At 40.0% G+C, this 23,126-nt stretch overlaps 1 protein-coding gene across 5 annotated transcripts in view; it reads right to left on the reverse strand.

Annotated features, from left to right (window-relative positions):
* The window catches only part of EML4 (EMAP like 4), a 162,718-nt gene extending 141,513 nt beyond the window's left edge, over window positions 1-21,205 (reverse strand). For 2 of the 5 annotated variants that reach the window (XM_002812091.6, XM_054547611.2), the window contains exon 1: window positions 20,894-21,205. In XM_002812091.6, coding sequence (XP_002812137.2) covers window positions 20,894-20,918 — 25 coding nt within the window. In that variant the 5' untranslated portion in view covers window positions 20,919-21,205. The remainder of the gene's footprint in view (window positions 1-20,893) is intronic. The other 3 variants (XM_054547613.2, XM_054547612.2, XM_054547614.2) reach the window with 2 other exon arrangements.
* Between the last annotated feature and the right edge of the window lie 1,921 nt (window positions 21,206-23,126).

Here is a 23,126-nt window from a genome sequence, read left to right on the forward strand (position 1 = left end):
AGTTAAGTAGCTGCCTTTACAGAAAAGTTGCCAACCCCTATACAAGACTATAAAGATACACACCAAAACACTTAAAATTATTGTGTCAGGAAGTCAGGATCATAAGTAATTTCATCTAGTCTCTACCTTTCCAATGTCTGAGATGTGATATTACTTTTTATGAAAACAAAACTTAAAAAAATAGCTTCTATCTGATTTCCCTTCATTCACTGTATAGCTCATCTAATTCATCTAAGTCTTCCCCACATCACTAAATAGTACTACCCAGTTGATCAAGCTGAAAAACTAGGAGTTATCCGTGATTCATTCCTTTTCTTCATCCCTTACATCCATTTATCAAGCACATCCACAGGCCCCTCAAGATACATTCCAAACCCTACTGTTTCTTTTGCCATCACTACTCAAACTCTAGTCACCATTATCTTTCATCACTACTCCTGCAAGAACCTCCTAACTACGACCTGACATTGTGGGGGGACTCAGCAGGGGGAGGGAATGGGAGGGAAGAGACTTAAGGTTGCAAAGAATAGAAGGTCTGGCAACAAAAGAGAATATAGATAACACATACACACTCAAATAGTCTAAAGCTTAAGTTCTATCATCCTGAAAAGAACATCTTTAATTCTTAAAATAATTTTTCAAGGAATATTTCTGCTTTCTTTTAACAAATCTTGCCTCTTCCCTGCATTTCTAAATTTAAAATCAAATTATAAGTACCTCTTCTGGTTGTAAAACACCATCACCTAAAAAAAAAAAAAGCCCAATTTTGATGACTTTTTTTTTTCCTCTTTGCATTTCAGACTGGGAATTTTGACTTCATAATATGTCTCATGATGTTAGTAACCAAGGAAATGGATTAGCTGTCTTCATATAGCTATATAATTAAATAAAATTTTGTGATTGAATTATTCATAAAACACTCTTTCTTCAATATTCAACATAAGAGAACAACAGCAAATGAAAGAAGTATCGTATAGTGGAAAGCACCGTATTTTGAAAGGCATGACTTGGGCTTCAGCGCTTTATCACACTAACTGTATGATATCAAACCAGCCCTCTTAAACCTTATAGTTTCCTCATTTATAAAATATGGATATTAATGTCTGTTCTAATTCCTAAGATTGTTAGTGAATTAAGGAGATCATGTTTCTGAAAGTAATTTTATTATCATTTATTTGAGACAGGTTCTCGCCCTGTCACAGAACCTGGAGTGCAGTAGCAAGATCATAGCTCACTGCCACCTTGAACTCCTGGACTCATGCAATCCTCTCGTCTTGGCCTCCCAAGTAACAGGGACTGCAGATATGCACTACCACGCCTGGCTCACTTATTTTCTCTCTAGTAGAGACATGGTCTTGCTATGTAGCCCAGGCTGGTCTTGAACTCCATCTAGGAAAGACATGATAAGGGCCTGAAACAGGTCTCCTCCTCTCTTCCCTCGGTAGTGGGATAGGAGACATGGACAGATTTAAAATTAAAGAGGAAAAATCAACAAGACTCTCTTATGAATCAGGCACTTCATGAATATAATTTCAGGTGCTCCCCATAGTAACTCTAAAATATTATCACTGTTTTAAAAATAAGGCTCATGGTTCGTCATGGTGGCTCATGCCTGTAATCCCAGCACTTTGGGAGGCCGACCAGGGAGGACTGCTTGAGCCCGGGAGTTTGAGACCAGCCTAGGCAACAAAGTGAAATCTCATCTCTTAAAAAACTTAAAACAAACAAACAAAAATGCTCAGAAAAGCTGTAAGTGGGATAACTGGAGTTTGAACTTTAAAAAGTCTATGCTCTTTTTACTGATTTTGCTATGTCTATTTTTACCTGGGAATAATGCTGCCTACCTGGGCTCAAGCGATCCTCCCGCCTTGGACTCCCAAAGCGCTGGGATTACAGGTGTAAGTCACCATGCTTGGCCCTTGCAAGTAATTTTAAAAGTAGGCTGGGCGTGGTGGTTCACACCTGTAATCCCAGCCCTATGGAAAGCCAAGGTGGGCAGATCACCTGAGGTCAGGAGTTCGAGACCAACCTAGCCAACATGGTGAAACTCCATCTCTATTAAAAATACAAAAATTAGCCAGGCATGGTGCAGGTGCCTGTAATCCCTGCTACTCAGGAGGCTAACACAGGAGGCAGAGGCTGCAGTGAGCCAAGATCGCATCACTGCACTCCAGCCTGGGTGACAAAGCAAGACTCTGTCTCAAAAAAAAAGTAATTTTAAAAGTAAACTCTAAAATATAAGTACCCAGGAGCAGTGGTTCACGGCCTGTAATCCCAGCACTTTGAGACGCTGAGACTGGCAGATCACTTGAGCCCAGGAGTTTGAGACCAGCCTGGGCAACATGGCAAAAACCCTTCTCAACACAAAAAATACAAAAATTAGCCAGGCATGGTAGTGTGTACCTGTAGTCCTGGCTACTCCACGAGGTGAGTGGGAGGATCACCTGAGCCCAGGAGGTCCTCTACATTATTTTCCATTTCCTCTACATTATTTTTCAAACATATAAAAATTTTAATTGAAACCTTTACTATGCAGCTATAGTAATTAAGACAATGTGGTATTTGCTTAGTGACAAACAGAGATTGACATAACAGAATACAGAGTGCAGAACTCCATCTACACATATGTGGTCTGTTGATTTTCAGCAAAGGAGCCAAGGTAATTCAATGGAAAAAGGCTAATCTTTTCAATTAGTTCAATTGTGCTGGAACAAAAATCATCAGTGTGCAAATAAACGAACCTTGACCTCGTACCCTATACAAAAATTAACTCTAAAGAGATCATCGACCTAAAGATAAGAGCAAAAACTAAGAAATAATAAGAATCTTTGTGACCTTGGGTTAGGCAAAAATTTCTTAAGTAGGACACAAAAAGTATAAACCACAAAAGAAAAAAATAAGTTGAACATCAAAATAAACTGATAAATGGATTTCATCAAACTAAAAAACTTTCACTCTTCTAAAGACCGTTAGTTTATGAAAAGGCAAGCCACAGACTGGGAGAAAATATTTGCAAACCACATTTTTTATACAGGACTTGTATCCAAAGCATATAAAATACTCTCAAAACTTAAGGCAACCAATTTTTTTTTTTTTAAATGAGCACCAAATAGGCAAATTCATAGAGAAAGAAAACAGATTCATGGGTGCTAGGGCCTGAAAGGAGAAGTATACTCAAATGTTCACTGCAGCTTTATTCGTAACAGCCAAAACTATAGCAACTGAAATGTCCATCATCTAGTGAATAAACTAAGTGTGGTATATTCATACAAAGAAATATTACTCAGCAATGAAAAGGAACGAACTAGTGAAACAAACAACATGGATGAATCTCTAAAGCAATATGCTAAGTAAAAAGCACAAAAAAGACCACAGATTATAAGATCCCAGTCATATGAAATTCTAGAAAAGACAAAATATGCTGGATGTGGTGGTTTACCCCTGTAATCCCCGAACTTTGGGAAGCTGAAGCAGGCAGATACTTGAGCCCAGAGTTCAAGACCAGCCTGGGCAACATGGCAAAACCCCATTTCTACCAAAAAAAAAAAAAAAAAAAAAATTAGCTGGGCACGGTGGTGTGTGCCTATAGTCCCAGCTACTTGGGAGGCTGAAGTGAGAGGATCACTTGAGCCTGGGAATTGGACGTTACAGTGAAATGAGATCCTGCCACTGCACTCCAGCCTGGGCAACAGAGCAAGATCCTGTCCCCCCTCCAAAAAGAAGAAAAAAAAAGACAAAATATAATGGAAAAAAGCAGATCAGCAGTTGCCAAGATTTGGAGTCTACATAGAGGGAAGGGACTGACTACAAAGAGGCATGAGAGAATTTTTTAGGTAACAAAAATGTTCTGTATCTTGATTGTAGCAGTGAATACACAATGATATAAATTTTTTAAAGACCCATTGTACTCCTAAAATTGTCATTTTATTATACATAAAAGACAGCTCAATAAAGCTGATTTAAAAATTTTGAAATCTGAAAACTACTCTGTAGTTCTACTCTTTCACTAAAACCAAGATATGAAACACTTTAATGTTGTTTTAAAACAAAGGACTGTGAGAATTTGCTATCGAGAATGCATTTGATAATGAAAATGCCAGACAAATCCCCAAAGGAGCAGAGTATACCCAGTTTTAAATAAGTCCAATGAAGTCTGACAGAAATAGCTAACTGCCTTATCCAGGGTTAAAACAAAATGTCAGTGATGTAAGGTAGGAAGAGATTAATAAGCAAAGAAAAGAAAATGATTCTCAAAAGCTTGCTCTAAAAACACTTTCTCATACATTTCTTAGGAATGTGTCTTTATCTTATCTGTTGTTTTTCAAATTCCATAATCTACCCTAGGGTATACAGCAAGTTTGTCAAGTTAAAGGCATTAAAAATATTTACCTTACAGTTAAAGATTTTTTTTTTCAAGTGTAAATTAAAGACTTTCAAAAAGACAAAAATCAAATTCATTGTGGATCCAGAACGAACAAACCCATGCTTAATACAGGGAAATAAAAGTGCACAGTAACGTAGTTCAGGATCTCCTTATTTTGGCTATGTATTTTTCTGTGGCAATTATAAGCTATTTGGAAAACAGGAAAAGTGATTCAGTCCAAAGTAGGTAGGTCGCATTATTCCCAGGTAAAAACAGACACAGCAAAGTTCAGTAAAACAAGCACAGACTTTTTAAAGATCAAACTCCAGTTATCCCATTTACAGTTTTTTGGGGCCTTTTTAATTGGTATTATAAAATAATGATATTTCAGAGTTACTACGAACACTTAAAATTATATGCATAAAGTGCCTGATTCATAAGAGAGTCTTGTAGATTTTTCCTCTAATTTTAAATCTGTATCTCCTATCCCACTACTGAAGAAAAGAGGGAAGACCTGTTTCAGGCCCTTCATGTCTCTCCTAGATTACTGCAAAAACTCCACACTGATATTCCTATTTTCAATATTGTCTGCTCCAATTCATTCTCCCCAGTACCAGCAGACTAAACTTTCTAAAATCCAAACTTGATTACAAGTCCTTTACTGGTTTCCCCCATCACCTTCAGGCCCAAAGCCAAACTCTTCAGCATGACGCTGAAGATAATCAGTGATATGGTCCTCTCCTGCCTTCATCTCTCATCTCTATACTCAATTATTAATATTTACTTAGCAGTTCCCCAAAGACCCCATGCTATGTTCAGGAGAGTATAGTTAAAGAAGTCTCTCTAACTGCCTAGAAGTAAATCACGGCTCAACCTTAAGCCAAGGCTGAACAAGTTTCAACCTCAAGCAAGGGTTGAAAACTTTTTTCTATAAAAAACCAGACAGCAGAGATTTTTAGGCTCTGCAGGCCATTTGGTCTCTGTTACAACTACTCTACTCTGCCATTGTCACGTGACAGCAGTTACAGACAATCCCTAAGTAAATGAGTACGGCTGTGTTCCAATACAATTTTATTTATGGATATTGAAATTTGAATTTCATATAATTTTCATGTGTCACAATATTTTTATTTTTCAACTACTTAAAAATGTACAAACCATTTTCTCAGAACGAAAAAGAGACCAGGCTGGCCAGAAGGTGGTAGTTTGTCAACCCCTAATCCTGAGCAAATTATTTTCTCTCTCTTCAACGCAGTTTCTTTATAAAATGAAAAAAAAAAAAATCAATATATGCTCAGGTATTATATTATTCCAGGACCAATGATTTTGCCAATATGTCACAGATGTATCATTGCACAAAGGAGAAAAAACTAGATTACATAAAAACAAAAAGTTAAAGAGAATTGTATCAATCCACTGATCCCATGGTTTTCCCATCGGCCAAAGCGGTTAGACACTGGATATGAGAGCAGTTACCACTCAAAGGCAATACATTCAACCTAGCATAAGGCACATTCTTGTCCTTGAGAAATGTATTTCCTAATTGAAGAGACAAGATAAACATGAAATACTAAAGGGCTGTATATGACTTAAGAACATAAGGCAAATATATGATTGATCTCTGTAAGCAAAATCAAATGTGCTATATTTCAGAAAATAGGAGAGAAAATCCCTGTGGATTAAAGTGGTCAAAAGAAGAGATGGATTTAAACTACTTTGGATAAACAGGAATTAGTATGAGAAAGGAGAGATATTAAATAAATAACGGTATAAGAAACAAGTTAACAAAAAACTAAGCAAGAAAAGGGATACAGAGGGAATCCATGTAGGGGGCGCAGTAAGGGGTGAAGCTGGAAAGGTAGGTGAGAGCCAGGTGGCAGGACAACTTGGACACCATACTAGAGTTTATCTCATAGAAACTTGAGATGAAAGTTCTTAAACCAGGAAGTGACAATGAAAATGGTGTGTTAGCACCGGGGCCTGTTGTGGGGTGGGGGGAGGGGGGAGGGATAGCATTAGGAGATATACCTCATGTTAAATGACGAGTTAATGGGTGCAGCACACCAACATGGCACATGTATACATATGTAACAAACCTGCACATTGTGCACATGTACCCTAAAACTTAAAATATAATAACAAAAAAAAAAAAGAAAATGGTGTGTTAGAATGAATAATCTGGTGGCCATATACAGGTTAAGTAAGAATAGAATGAGATAAAAACCTTATCAATGGTTTTCAAACTACTGAAAACAACTCTTTCTTTGTTGCTGTGACATAGACTCATTCAAAAAACATTTAACACCATCTTACAGGCACTACTACCAAACAACTCTTCAGAGCACAGCAAATAGCCCAAATTGCTTTAAGTACCAAAGTAGGTGTTAAAGTCCGGAAAGAAAGAGGTCCAGAAGGTGAAAGAGGTGACCTCATCTTGGTCGTACAACCTACATTTTGCCTCTACCAACACAACCACCCACAAACAGCTGTTTTAAGACCTCCCCAGCATCCTGAGAATTCTCTAGTAACTGGATATAGGTCCTGAATCCAGATTGATAAACAGTGACCTATAATAATTAACCTGAAAAAAAAGATTTTATTGAAATACAGCCAGATTATTTAATAAGAAAAAAATACTAAAAATAAAAAGAAATATATGTCCAACCATAAAGGTAGCATAGTATATTATTTATACTTGTATACATAGTATTATATTTATACCTTAAATATAAATAATTTAAAAAAAAGGAACTGAGAATGGAAGCCTGCAAAAAGCGTATGTGTATTTTATACATACATATACATATACCAAAAACCTATCAAAATCAGATACAGTGACTAAGATGTATGATAACGAAGTAGCCCTAGGACAGCTATCAATGTTGTAACTACCTGTTTTGTATCCCCAAGATTACTTTTCTGTATAATCTGACATAACCATATCCCACACAGGTTATATCACCAACATCTAAGAAAAAAGGATAATGTGCTTATAACCGACAATGTACACATCAATTGTTTATTCAGAAGCCACTGACCTAAGAGTGAATAATTTAATTAAAACTCTTTATCGTCTATCTCCCCTCACAATAATACAAGCTTCATAAGAGCAGGGATTTTTGTTCACTGACATATTCCCAGTATGAAAACAATGCCTGGCATGTAGTATTTACTTAATAAATATTTGTTAAATCATTAGATTTTCATTCTGGGAGCTATAATTAGTTTCAGTTACCACTCTGTCACCCAGGTTGGAGCACAGTGGTGCCATCTCAGTTCACTGCAACCTCCACCTCCCAGGCACAAGCAATCTCCCCACCTCAGCCTCCTGAGTACCTGGGATCACCGGCGTGCACCACCATGCCTGGCTAATTTTTTGTACTTTTGGTAGAGACAGGCAGTGGGGTGTGGGGGGCCTCATCCAATACAACTGGTATCCTTATAAGAGGAGGAAATTTGGACACACAGACACCAGTGATATGTGCACACAAAGAAAAGGCCACATGAGGACACAGAAGATGGCAACCTACAAGCTAGGGAGGAAGGTGTTATAAGAAATCAAACCTGATGAAACACTGATTTCTGACCTCTAGCTTCCAGAACTGTGAGAAAATATGTTTCTGTTGTTTAAACCACCCAGTCTGTAGTAATTTTGTATGGTAGCTCTAGCAGACTAACAGACATGTAAACAAGATTTAGGAAGTGATATAAAATAAATATTTGTGATATTTGGTGGAAAAGCTATAGTTTTCAATTTTTTCATTAAAGCTACTGTCTCTAAAAATGATTAGGCTTTTCCCCTTCCCCCATAGTTCAGTCCTAAAGCTATCAAGGCAGCCAGTGCAAGGCAAGTGTGTAAGGAGGTCATTCTGGCAGAGGAGCAGCACACATGGGGTGTCAGTTTAGTGTAAGGTATCAACAACCAGGTAGATGAGAAAGGCAGCCTGGTATAGGATGCTGGAGCCCTGGTGGGATGAGAACGTTGGCACAAGATGAGGGGGCAGCCCAGCACAGGTTCAATCAGAACCTGAACAAGCAAGGAAGTAGAAACCAGTGGAGACAGGAGATTGATTATGTAGGGGAAGACTCATCAAATAAATAAATATGTTAAGCATAATGGAAGCCAGGTTTCTGTTGGGGAAGTAACTATATATAAAAGGAGGAAACTAAAACTAATCCTATGCTGTTGTAAAAATATAGCTGTAACTATATCCATTGCCACACACATATGTACATAAATATATTCCTTAATTTTAACTACTGTGATGAGGACTCCAGCAGCACTGATGAACACAACTAGCGCATAGAGCTTGGTTTCTAAATACCTTTCTCCATAAAAGAACTAGGGCTCCTTGGCAAAAATGGCTGATTCTAGGGCTGGAGCAAAAAGAGCACAAGATGAACCTGGATCATCTTATTGTGTCACAAAACAAGAAAGTCATCAAAGAATGATGAGAACATGGCAAAAGAACAAAGACGACAGTTTAGAGGGGTATCTACTTGCCAAAACAGGGTCAATTTAAGCATCAAAATAAATAGTAATGGATTATAACCCATCAAAAAAATAAGAAACCTGGCCAGGCGCGGTGGCTCACACCTGTAATCCCAGCACTTTGGGAGGCTGAGGTGGGTCATTTGAGGTCAGGAGTTTGAGACCAGCCAGGCCAACATGGTGAAACCCCATTCCTACTAAAAATACAAAAATTAGCCAAGTGGTAGTGGCGTGTGCCTGTAAACCCAGCTACTCAGGAGGCTGAGGCAGGAGAATCGCTTGAGCCCGGGAGGCGGAGGATGTGGCGAGCCGTGATCATACCACTGCACTCCAGTCTGGGCAATAGAGTGAGACCCTGTCTCAAATACAAAATAAAATGAAAATAAAAAAATAAGAAACCTGAGTCCATACAGATATAAACCAATAAACTGAAGGTCTGATGAAGAACTGAATATTTACATAGTTTCAAAGCACATTTTACAAAATAGCTATTAACTACCAGCTAAAACAAGTAAAACAAAAATAATTTTGCAATTATTAAAATTGTAAAATTGTGGGCAAGTCTAGCAGACACCAAGTGATCAAAATGGACATCATCAGTAATGGGATAAATAAAAATTGTGTGCCACCTAATAGGATGCAATGAGACAAACACAGCTTCACTTCTGTGGCATTTCTCCCAAAATTGCATAAGTTGAATCTAATCAGGATGAAACATCAAATTTAGGGACAGTCTACAAAACAACTGGAGGGCAACTTTCCAAAGTGTCAAGGTCACAAAACCCAAGGAAGACTAAGGAACTGTTCCATATCAAAGAGACTAAAGAGACATGAAAAATAAATTCACCATGTAATTGTGAACTAGATCTTTTTGCTATAAAAGACATTATTGAGACAATTAGTGAAACTAGAATGGGTCTGAGAATTAGTAATGTATCAACATTTCCTGATTTTGTTGGTTGTAGTACGGTTGTGTAGGAGAAAGCCTTACTTACAGGAAATAAACACTAAAATGTTAGAGGGTGATAGGGCATCCATTTAGCAATTTAATTCTCAAATTGTTATAGTATAAAGAAGACAGACATTTTCATCACCTCTTGGGCTAGGTAAAGGTTGCAAAGATAGGTCTATAGAGGCCAGGAAAGAAATGACTAAAACAAGCTGCATGTAAGGTAGGGACTGAGGGCACCTGGCACACCACTTAGCAAATATACAGACCATCTGGAATGGAATGCAAGTCCAGAGTGGCACAATCACCCTATTTTTCAATAGAAACCAAACATCCACATTGTTATGTGAAATCTCCCTATTTTTAAAACACTCAAAAGGGCCAAACAAAATACGTCTGTTGGCTAAATCTGAACCACAGCTACCTCTGGTCCAGAGACATGTTTCTCAAACTGAGGCTTAGGGATAAAAGGAAGCCACATGATATATACACGGAACATATTCTTGGAGCTGCAGTTTTATCTCAAGGGTTTGCCTGGAATTTTCTGGAAGACAGGATAGTTCCAAATTTTTTTTAATGCTATACTATGAAGTATGATGCAAAGTTCATACGATTTTTTAAAACTTTTCATTTGAAAATGATTCCAAACTCACAGAAAAGCTGTAAGAACAAAAAAAGTACAAAGAATATCCACATAGCTTTCACCAAATTAACCTATTATTAACATTTTACCCGTTGGCTTTATTTACACACATGCACATATGCATGCTCTGTCCCTCCCTCCCTCTATATGTACACGTATCTGTGTGTATATATAAAACACATATGGCCGGGTGCAGTGGCTCATGCCTGTAATCCCAGCACTTTGGGAGGCTGAGGTGGGTGGATCCCTTGGGGTCAAGAGTTCCAGATCAGCCTGACCAACATAGTGAAACCCCATCTCTACTAAAAATACAAAACTAGCCGGGCATGGTGGCACGTGCCTGTAATCCCAGTTATTTGGGAGGCTGAGGCAGGATAATCGCTTGAACCCGGGAGGCAGAGGGTGCAGTGAGCCAAAATCATGCCACTGCACTCCAGCCTGGGCAACAGAGCGAGACCCCATCTCAAAACAAAACAAAAAACCCCCACATATGTATTACCTTTGTTTTCTAAACCATTTGAATATAAGCTATAATCATGGACCATTCTCCATAAAAACTTTGGTATGTATTTCCTAAGAATAAAAATATTCTCTTACATAACCTGAAGACAGTTACCAACTTCAATAAACATTAATGCAATACTTACTACCATCCACATTCCAATTTTGCCAAGTGATCCAATAATATCCTTTATTATATTTTCCCCTCTATACAAGATCCAGTCTAAAATCAGGTAGTCCATTTAGTTACCATATCTCTTAAGTCTTCTTTAGTCTGGAATGTTTCCACAGACTTTGTCTTTATAATATTTAAAAAAAAACCCCAAAAAACCCAGCTCCCCATCGTTTTAAAAAATAGGATGTTCCCCATCTGGAGTTTAAAATTTCCTCATGATTAGATTCAGGCTATGAATTCATGGCTGAAAAACACTGTAAGTGATGTGTTCTTTTCAGGGTATCACATGCAGAGACACACAAATCCATTGGTGATATTTATTTTGATCATGCACACAAGGTGTTGTCTGATTTCACCACCATATTGAGTTACTGTTTCCCCCCCTTACAAGTAATAAGCATTATATGGGGAGAAATTTAAGACCATGTGGACATCCTGCTTCTCACCAAAATATCCCCCTAGATTTAGCACCTATTGATGATTCCTGTCTGAACAAATCTTTATTATAATGGTTGCAAAACAATCATATAAAATTTAAAGTTAAATCGATTTCAACTTTTGCCTACACTCCCAGATCACTTAGGTGTAAGAGCTCAGTCCCCTCCACTTTAGAAGCGCTATAGTGCAATGGTTTGAGTGTACCAATCAGGGACAGCTTCCTGGGAAAAAAATGTATTTCAGCAAGTAAGTGGGGAACCAGTCAAGACACAGACAACTCCATCAGATCAGCTTAAAAATAAAATAAAGCAATATGGTAAATCCTCTTTTTTGCAGTTGTTGTTTTTGGCTCCCAGGGATCTCTCACGTGACAGGCATCACACGGGGGATACTCACCACACTACAAACAAGGAAAATCCTTTCTTATTTGAGACACGGTCTTGCTGCTCACTCTGCCGCCCACGCTGGAGTGCAGTGGCATGATCATAGCTCACTGCAGCCTCCACCTCCTGGGCTCAAGCGATCCTCTCACCTCAGCCTCCCAAGGAGCTAGGCATGCACCACCACATTCAGCTAATTTTTGTTTTTTTTTGGTAGAGACAGGGTCTCACTATGTTGCCCAGACTGGTCTTGAACTCCAGGCCTCAAGTGATATTCCTACCCTGGCCTCCCAAAGTGCTAGGATTATAGGCGTGAGCTACACCACCTGGCCTGAAAATTCTCTTTCAAAGAATTGATTTGCAAGGTAAACATACCCTAGCCCTATCAATTTTATAAAATCACTTGTTTACATACTGAGTTTGCCTGAATTACACTGATTCTAGAACTAATAAATATCTTTCTGCTGCTACTGATGTTAAACATATTCTAATTATATTCAGACTCTAAAAACTTGTGAAAGACATAGCCCGCAATGATTACTTCTGATTGTTCATCCACCTTTTCATGTATGTCAACCTTTCCACCTATTCTCTCAAAGATAGGGGTTAGCCACTAAAAATGTATCTTTCATCTGATTGTGACCAACAGAAATTTTACACTGAAATCTAAGACAAATATATGTCACTGAAATTAAATGTTACATGAAGCAATATCACACGAAGTACTGATATTTTACATTATCTCTTCCTTTTCTCCTCATTTTTCTAATGTTGGTCCTGACCACTACTAAACTGATTTCAAAAACCATTAATAGGTCATGCACATGACTTGTACTTGAAAATACCCTAGAATCTGGCACAGAATTCTTTATCAGATTCCCAATAAAGTCTAAAACATTTCACTTATTTCAGGTGAAATGAGAAATAAGAAAATAATGAGTTTTTGTTTGTTTGTTTGCTTGTTTAAGATGGGGTCTCACTCTGTCACCCAGGTTGGAGCCCAGTAGTGTGATCTGAGCTCACTGCAACCTCCACCTCCCAGGCTCAAGCAATCCTCCCACCTCAGCCTCTCGAGTATCTGGGACCACAGGCGTGCACCACCATGCCTGGCTAATTTTTTTGTACTTTTGGTAGAGACGGGGTCTCACCATGTTGCCCAGGCTGGTCTCAAACTCCTGAGCTCAAGTGAGCTGCCCACCTTAGCCTCCCAAACTGTTGGGATTACAGGCGAGAGCCCTATTTAATTTTTAAAGTAATTTTACAATTTTTTATTCTGAGATTGTGTATTACAATCTTTTGGTCTTCAAATGTCATTTCTTTAAAAAAAAAAAAAAAAAAAAAAGAGGTATGAAAGTGAAGGTTGTTAAGTCGTCAACTATATGCTGGTCCCTAATTTATTTCCTCCACATTTTACTGGATCATGAAACCTCCACTGCAAGACTTCAAAGACACATGAGAGTTTCAGCCTTCAATACAGCCTTCAAGAGGTTTATAATTTGGCTTAGGCGTGGTAACTGCAATCCCCCAGCACTCTGGGAGGCCTCAGTGGGCAGATCACTTGAGGTCAGGAGATCGAGACTGGCCTGGCCAACATGGTGAAACTTGTCTCTACTAAAAATACAAAAATTAGCCGGGTGTGGTGGCATACACCTGTAATACCACCTAGTCGGGAGGCTAAGGCAGGAGAATCCCTTGAACCCAGGAAGCAGAGGCTGCAGTGAGCTGAGATCATACCACTGCACTCCAGCCTGGGCGACAAAGCAAAACTCCGTCTCATAAAAAAATAAACAAATAAAAAGAAAACCAATTTGGCTCAGGGAAATAAGACATAACAATTTTAAGATCTGTAATAATTACTTTCACCTTATAACTATTAGAATAAACATTCTGCAATAAGTACCCCAGGAGTGGTCCTATCAAGTGTTCAAGGAAGAATACTTTGGGCTGGGAATGAAAAGCAGTAAATGTTTTTAGAAAGGAAATAATATTTGAGTTGAGCCTTGAAGGGTACTGAGAATAGTCATGAGGATGAAAAGATGAAAATCTGAGGAACAAGAAATAGGTCATCTTGGTCAGAACATGGTAAGACAGCAGAAAGAGATGACAGAGGACTTGAGAAGATGTTAAGAGGCTAAGATGTTTGAATGTAGTCATTAAGGCAATGAAGCAATCTGAGAGGGTGAATGGCACAATCAAAGCATGGCTTTAGGGAGATTAATCTGAGGGCCCTGTACAAAATAAACTGGACAGGTGGAGATTCTCAACGCCATGCAATAATCCATGCATCAAATAATAAGTACCTGAACTATAGTGGTGGAAAAGAAAAGGGATGAGAAAAGGTGACAAGAATTGACAAGTCTTAGAAGAGATTCTAATGCCCTAGGCAAAAATGGCAAAGAATCAAACATGATTCTGAAATTTCAAACTGGGTGATACAGTCAGTGGGAAATAAGGAAAAGAAGCTGATTCAGGAGAGAAGTTCAGATTCAGGTATGTACCTGAGGGTTATAAAGAGTCAGTAACGGAGTAAAGACCACTGGACTCCATCAGAAAAATCTGAGTTCAAGTGGAAAAAAAAAAAGGTTAAGATCCAATGAAAAAAAACAGAATGCAAAATTATGTCTGCAGTATGATTTTAACTATTAAAAAACTAAGCATAGGAAAAGAATAAGAACAAGTACATCATGTTAACATCAGCTGCATACAGATGGGCTAAAGATAATTTATTTTTCTATTCTTTTTTCCTTTGTATGGTGTTTTATTTAAAAATAATATGATGCTGGGCATGGTGACTCACACCTCTAATCCCAGCACTTTGGGAGGCTGAGGTGGATGGATCACTTGAAGACAGCAGTTCAAGACCAGCTTGGCCAATATGGCAAAACCTCATCTCTATTAAAAATACAAAAATTAGGTGGGTGCGGTGGTGCACACCTGTCATCTCAGCTACTCGGGAGGCTGAGGCACAAGAATCGCTTGAATCTGAGAGGCAGAAGTTGCAGTGAGCCAAGACTGTGCCACTGTACTCCAGCCTGGGTGACAGAAACTCTGTCTCAAAAAAACAAAATAAAATAAAATAAAAATAATATAGATACAAACACTCCCAATCATACAAAAAAAAGAAAAAACCTGGACTCAACCTTTTAAAAAAATAACACACTTTTGGCCAGGTGCGGTGGCTCACATCTGTAATCCCAGCACTTTGGAAGGCCTAGGCAGGTGAATAACAAGGTCAGGAGATCACAACCATCCTGGCTAACACAGTGAAACCCCATCTCTACTGAAAATACAAAAAATTAGCCAGGTGTGGTGGCGGGTGCCTGTAGTCCCAGCTACTCAGGAGGCTTGAGGGCAGGAGAATAGCTTGAACACGGGAGGCGGAAGCTGCAGTGAGCCAACACGGCGCTATTGCACTCCAGCCTGGGCAATAGAGCAAGACTCTGTCTCAAAAACAAACAACAACAAAAAAAACACTCACGGCCAGGCACAGTGGCTCACGCCTGTAAGGGAGGCCAAGGTGGGTGGATCACACAAGGTCAGGAGTTCAAGACCAGCCTGGCCAAGATGGTGAAACCCCGTCTCTACTAAAAATACAAAAATTAGCTGGGCATGCTGGCGGGCACTTGTAATCCCAGCTACTCGGGAGGCTGAGGCAGAGAACTGCCTAAACCCGGGAGGCGGAGGTTGCAGTGAGCTGAGATAGCGCCACAACACTGCAGCCTGGGCAACAGAGCGAGACTCTGTCTCAAAACAAAAACAAAAACAAAAACACTCTCTAGACCTTTTTCACATGTAAAAGTATAATAATTTATCTCCCAAGGTTAGTATGCAGATTAAATGAGGTAAAAGCTCTTTGTAAACTGTAAATAAGGAATGCTTTAAAATAATATTTAAAAATCATATACAGCATGCAAAATTAAGGCATTATAAAAGCCTAAGACAGCTAAAGGACAAGAGATCATATACAGACACAGAAATATACTATAGGGTCAGGCACAGTGGCTCACACCTGTAATCTGAGAACTTCGGGAGGCCAAGGTGAGTGGCCATCACCCGAGGTCAGGGGTTTGAGACCAGCCTGGCCAACATGGTGAAAACCCGTCTCTACTAAAAATACAAAATTTAGCCAGGTGTGGTGGTACACGATTGTAATCCCAGCTACTCAGGAGGCTGAGGCAGGAGAATCGGTTGAACCCAGGAGACAGAGGTTGCAGTGAGCTGGGATGGCGCCATTGTACTCCAGCCTGGGAGACAGAGCAAGACTCCGTCAGACACACACACAAAAAGAAATATACTATAGATTTGGGAATCTTCCACACTGAGGTAATACTAGATGAAGTAGATTCGTTCCCTAAACTTTTTACAAGTATTAGAATCTATTTTAAAAATCAAAATATTTTTCTAAAATTTCTTATGAATATTGAAGTTTTACATGTTACAGAAATGGACTCCCACATATAAAATACAGTATTTTGCTACATGTTATTCCAACTTACATATAAGACAGAAAAAGACTCCCTAGAATTTAAACTGCTAAATTATTTCATTGTTTTAAAAAGCCAAGCTTTGCAGAGATAAATCTAGCAATCAACAAATGTTATCTCAGAAGTTACTTGCTTGAAACATAGCACAGCATTTTAAATGGTGCTTCCTCCCTTCATCCCCATTTCTGGTACTTAGGCTTAATAATAAACATCTCTACATACAGTACATACTTTATTTATTTATTTATTTATTTTTTAGAGGCAGAGGTTTGCTCTGTGGCCCAGTGGAGTGCAGTGGTACAATCGTAGCTCACTGCACCCTTGAACTCCTGTGCTCAAGTGATCCTCCCGCCTCAGCCTCCCAAGTAGCTGGGGTTACAGGCACATGCCACTATGCCTATTTTTGTTTTTTTGTAGAGACAGGGTCTTGCTATGTTGCCCAGGCTGGTCTCAAACTACTGGGCTCAATCGATCCTTCCACCTCAGCCTCCCAAAGTGCTGGGAGTACAGGCATGAGCCAGTGCACCTGGTCATGGTACTTATTTAAAAACCAGGCAGTAAGCTCCTAAAGGGCAAAAAGCATGTCTTTTACTTGTCTTTCCCATAAGAACCACCAAGCATAGTGCTAGTCCATGTTTGATGTTAATCCATACACATGCTGAAAAATACTCTAGCTAACTCATGTTGAAGATGCTCTACTAACCATGTAAGAGTTACTACTCATGTCCGGTTACCCAACTTAAGTCTATCTTGAACCCTTCAAGAGGCAACCAATAAAAAAAGTTTAAAAAAAAATCTCTCCAAATATTACATGAAAAACATTTTCATGTAAATAAGGAATTCTTTAGATTAATATGTGAAAATCATATACAGCATTGTTCCTTTAAGAAAGCAAGACTATTATCTGTGATGAAAAATCACAGTTCTAACAATGTGATGTTAAAAAGACTAATTTCTGAATAGTCCATAAGTTGAAGCATACTGCTATACCTGTTCACAGTTACACCCTGTACCCAGAATGTTGTTTCTTATAGATCCTAATCCAACAATTTCATTCACTATGATTTTTCTTAGGGGGAAGAAGATTTTAAGTTTTGTTGTTTAACTTTTGAGGCAGAAAAATTTAAAGCTGACATGGTTAGGTATAAGGTTTCTTTCAAGTGAAAATAGACTAATCTCTAGGTTAATTCCAAGATAAAAGTCTTAAAATTAAACCTCTATTATGAAAGAGATTCCAAAAAGATTAAGCATGATGTGCACCCAATCCCTGCCTTATAAAAAATCGGTAAAAGCTGTATGAATAGTTTCCCACTTCTGCACATAGACCTGAGATTTAAAATATATACAGTATATACATTTTGCACATGGGTATCTATATGTAGTGATTTAGACGCAAGACATCAAGGTAATTGAGTACTTTTCTCTCCTAAGTTAAAAAAAAAAAAAAAAAAGGTTTCTAAAGTGCTGCCTTAAGTAACCATAATTCGTGGATTAAAAGATACATTAATAATACCTAAGGGAAATTCCAGAGTACAAGCACCTGCCAGCCAAGTTGCCTGAAATTCATCAGCTGCGGAGATTAAAAGACTTCTTCACTTGTTTTTATGTAAAACAAAGATAATATAACCAGTACCATGTAACCTCAATGTGGCATTTATAAAATGGCCAATCACCTATCATTCCTATAATTTAAAAAACCACTACCTAGTCTTAATTGCCATTAGACATCTTATAAAATGCACATAACACAGTGGATTTCTTATCTAAACATGCAACAATCAAGGGTACAGTTTGAATTTTAAGTTTTTCACTTCACAAAATGAGTCACCATAGGATTCTCTTAAATAATCTCTAAACTTATTCTGTTTATAAAGTACTCAATTTTTCTGCTTATAAAAATGTAGTTTTTTCACCATTTTTCAAGAACCTAACATGTAAAAGGAAATAAATACACACATACTTCCTTGAGAATAAATAAACGCTTTCAATACTTGTAACCCCAGAATAACTTCACGTTTTGACTTCTTGTTTGTTTAAAAAAAAAAAAGTTTTTAAACATCTACTAGAGTAGAAGTGCTTGCCTTTATATTCATGGCTCTCCTGATGATAAAATAAAGATCAATGTAACTCTAAGCTCTAGGCTAATTAACTGCAGAGAACAGAAACAAGCAATTTGGCAAGAGCTGAGCAACGCTCCGCTTAAAGACTACCAGTAAAATATACCAGCACTACTCCTCCCCCACCCCTTTAAGGTTTCAATTAAGATGGGGCCTAGTTTTACTCTTGCAAGGGGTACAGAAAGAGAAAGCACAGAGTTCCCACTGAGAAGTATCTTCATCAAGAGCAGCTCCAGAAATACTGCCAGGAACCATTTCCTTCCCTCTCTGCAGACGCAGGTTCCTCTGATAGGCATATCTCCTCTGCTCCTGATTAACACCATATCTAAAGAAAAGTCTCATCACATACCACCCAAAGCATGGCATCAAATGAATTTTTTAAATCCAACATTACGGTCAACAATGACGCTCTTTATGAAAAGTATGAGCCCCAACTGCAATTCATCTTCATCTCTCGGTCTTTTATATCACTTGCCTCATGAACTGATTAAGAAAGAAGAAAGCTATTACAAAGCATAACCAATGTTTGAAAATAAACATAAGTGCCCCAATTGGTGAGAAAGACTCCTTCTAAACACTTACAGAAGATGAAGCTTTAACAAGCCCTCCAGAAGTCTTCAGAGCCAACAGGAAAGAAGTTAAAGTTAATAGTGATCTCACCACTCCTATAAGATGAGGACCCAATACAGTATAAAGATAGCACAGCTCTCCACAACATCCCCTAAAAAGACACTCAATTTTTACTTTAGTATATGGTCAGCCCTTTAGCGGACATACAGGACAAGTTTTTCGGTCCAACATTTACTGTGAATAAACCAACGCATTGAGCTAAAAAAGAACCAGGGAAAAATGGATGTCTCTCTAAAAAGAGCCCAACCTAAGTAAGGAATTACAAGACATCAAAGGTTAGATAATGGACAACAGGTGCCTTTGAGGAGGAAAGAGTAATACAACACTCAGTTGCCTCCTATTTTAGGTTTTCCACTCTGAAAGCAATATAACGACAATTTTTTCTGCCCAAGGAAAAGGGAAGGCCAAAATTATAGACTTTACTATTTAATATCTATAATAGGCCCATTGCTCTTTGACTTACTTTTTTACTTTAGATTTTAAAAATCCATCTCATCTCGATATTATCTGGATATAGTACGGCCTATGGCCTGATTGCTCACTGATCAGTGAACATTAACCAAGTAGAGATTTATTATCAAGAAAAGTAAAAGGCGTCTGAATACAAGCTACCTGCACATAAAAAACTCAAAATACAGTTCCAGCAGTAGGTATCACAGAACTGCGTTATCAGTCAAAGCTGAAACTGTTTCTCTCACCATTCTAACAGTTTAACTTAATCTTTTACTAGATTTCAATGGCCTCGAAGAATAGTAATTCCAGACTCAGCTTTTAGGGCAGCGAATACTAGCCTGGAGTTTTGATTTTCCTAGCCAGAAGATTACCTTCATCTGGTGAGAGGAACACTGAAAAGGCATTTCAGCCTATTTAATAACCTCTTCCCTTTCTCCATTCCACAAAGACAACATCTTCCAAAAATGGAGAATCCTTTCCTTCCCTGATAGAGGCCCCCTTTCCTATTGATTCATTGGGCAGAATCACTTCTCCCCAGCATGCATGCAGAGCCAGAAAACACTTCTGCTTTCACTCTTAAAGAGGGTCCCCCAACACAGATGCACCTCTTCCTTTCCTGCATTAAGCAAATGATGCTCCGATGTTTCTAGGTCTCTCCACCACTGCAAAATGCTCAGAGAAGTGGAGGGAGTGAAAAGGAAGTTGCCTACTAGTCTGAAGGATACTGGAAAGTCGCCTTCAAATCTAAAGTGAAGACTGGGGGTCGGGGGATGCCCCCTTCCTGAAGAGGGAATAAGGGTCCCTCCCCTAAAAAGGAACCTCTGTTCGGGTGAAGGCTTTCCCCACCCTGAAAGAGAGGCGTGTATGTGGAAAGGTGGTGGAATGTTGTACCCTGAAGAGGAGCCTGGATTTGAAGAAGTGTCCCAACTCTGAAGGGGGGTAAGTGAAGGGAGCCGTGAGTGTACGGGGAGGGGTGTGCCAGCTATTGGGGGGCCTGAGAGGGAAGGGGTTCCCACTTTGGGGGAACGAGGGCCCCGCACTGAAAGGGGCTCCGGGAGGAAAGGAGGGTCTGGCACAGGAGAGTTGGACATGGGGGAGGGGCCCTTAGTTCACCGGAGTCCGCGGAGGGGCGGCAGCCTCGAAGGGAACATGTGCAGTGGAGCCGCTGCCACCCCGAGGGGCAGGGGGGAGGGCAGGGCCTGGGCTGTGTGCGGAAGGAAAAAAGTTGCTACCCTTCGCAGAAGAGGCAGCTCCCCAGCCGTACTCACCGAGACTGCCGGCGAAACCGTCCATCTTGCGGGGAAAGCGCCGGGCTCCGGGCTCAGAGGGGCGGGCACTTCATTCAGCGGACCGACAGAGTGGCCGACGCTGAGCCTGACCCGCTCGCCCTCTAGGTCGCCCGGCTCGGCTCCCAGCTCCCGCCTCCGTCGTCCGTCCGTTCGCCCTGGGGTAGTCAGCCGCGGCCGCCCGAACCACTTCCCCGTCAGGTTGAGAGTCGCGCCGCTCAGCCGCCTGCCCGGCCTCCCTCCCAGGCAGCAGCCGCGAGCGCTGCGCCGCGCCCCGCCCCCGCGCCCGCGCGCAGCAGTAGCCCCGCCCCGCGCACGCCGTCACACTTCCGACTCCGCCTCCCACGTGACGCCACGGAGGCGGGGTCTTGCCAGCCCCGCCCTCTCACCTTGCCTCGGCCTCGGCGTTTGTCCGCCTAGCGCCAGGCTGGTGGTTGCGCCTGCGCGGTAGGCCTGCTGAAGGCTGGGGACCAAGGTTTGGAAGCTGGTTCCGAACAGGTGGGGATAAGGCATAGCCTCTGGCCTGGGATACTCTGATGCATGAAGGATCCTCTCCCCGTGTGGCCCCTGGGAAGCCCGCAGAGCCAAGTCTGGACCCCCCTGACGGGAGATGGCCACCACGTGGGTCCTACAAGGACACTAAAGAAGCAACCAAGAGGGAGAGGTTCTCCCTCTCCCCCAATAGGGTGAGGGACAAATAGCGGCGAAGCTTCTTGACTAGCTCGATACCACCACTGCCACAGCCGCAGGGCCCGGGACAGATCAGAAGCAAGGAATTTTAGTGCTGGACATGACCCAAAATTTCATCTTGCCTAACCCTTCTTATGAAGAAAAACACAGAGCCTTAGAGAGGACAACCTGCCCAAGGTCATCGAACCTAGTAGAAGCAAAAACTCAGCCTTCCTTACTCTCCCTAGCGTTCTGTCGTCTAGGGGTGCAAAACGACCATATATGGCCAGGCTATACGATGGCCTGCTAGGGAACCATAATAAGGGTTATTTCAAATGAAATAACACTGAGTTCTAGGTCCAACTCCGTATGACTCAAGAGTGTCAAATCACCTAATTTATTTAGGCCTCACTTTATTCATTTGCAAATTGGTTGTCTGGACATGTAACCAAAACATGTAAATATACATAGCCTTCATCTTCTTCCTCCCTTCCCCAACACGATTTCCCATACTTCTAAAGACTTTCTCATGGTTTGTCAAGTCCCTCCTGGGGCTCAGTTGTGCAGATTAGAGTAAGAGAGAAGAGCTGTAAGGTACTGAAGAACTGAATTGATCTATACATAATAAATTGATAAATACATAATAAAAAGCTGAGTTAGGGGAAAACAGAGTCCTACTACACAGAGTTGCAGGAGAGAGGGACAAACAAGAAGGGAGACAAGAAATATGTCATGATGAGAGAGACTTAGAGGAATTAAATGATTGAAAGGATTGTTAAACCTTCTTGGGGTATACGTCTCCCTTTGGTGCCTCTTTAAAAATCTTCACTAAAAATGTAAATTACTTTGCATTTCTTATTTGGATATAAGACCTGTATTTCTTCTGAATACTATACTATACGGAGACTGGCCATAAGGCAGCCAAGATAAATTCAGGTTACAGACTAAACGGTGTCTAAAATTTCCTTCTCTTCAAACTTAAATGATTTACCCAATGTTCCTTCTGCTATGGGCATTTTCATATGCGTAAGTTTCTATTAAGCCTAAGTAAATGTTTGAGAACTTCTCAATTCTGACAGCTGTCCTTTGTGTCTTCAGGCCACACTCTCTGCCTTAGGTCGATTAAAAGAATAAGAACTTGGCATATTGGTATACATATGTTTTATGGTCCAGACCTGGAAGTGTGTACCTCCCTTTTGTCCACATTCCACTGGCCAGAACTTGGTCACATGACTGCAAGGGAGGCTAGGAATGTAGTCTGTGTATCCAGAAGGAAAAGAGACATATTTTGGTAACAGCTCCCTGGTTTCTGCCACAATCCCCTTTGTGGCATTCATCAGAGTTAAAATTTTTCATTTGCTTGAATGATTTATTCAATAAGCATCTCATTCTTTATACTGTATACTACAAGGAAAGCTGTTAAAATATAGGAGAGTTAGTACATCCCAGCAGTTAAGAGTGCAGACTCTGGAATCATGCTGCCCAGATTCACATCCCAACTCATCATGTACTAGCTATGAAACATTGGACAAATTACCTAACCTCT

This window comes from Pongo abelii, chromosome 12, assembly GCF_028885655.2.
Source record: "Pongo abelii isolate AG06213 chromosome 12, NHGRI_mPonAbe1-v2.0_pri, whole genome shotgun sequence".
NCBI lineage: Eukaryota > Metazoa > Chordata > Mammalia > Primates > Hominidae > Pongo > Pongo abelii.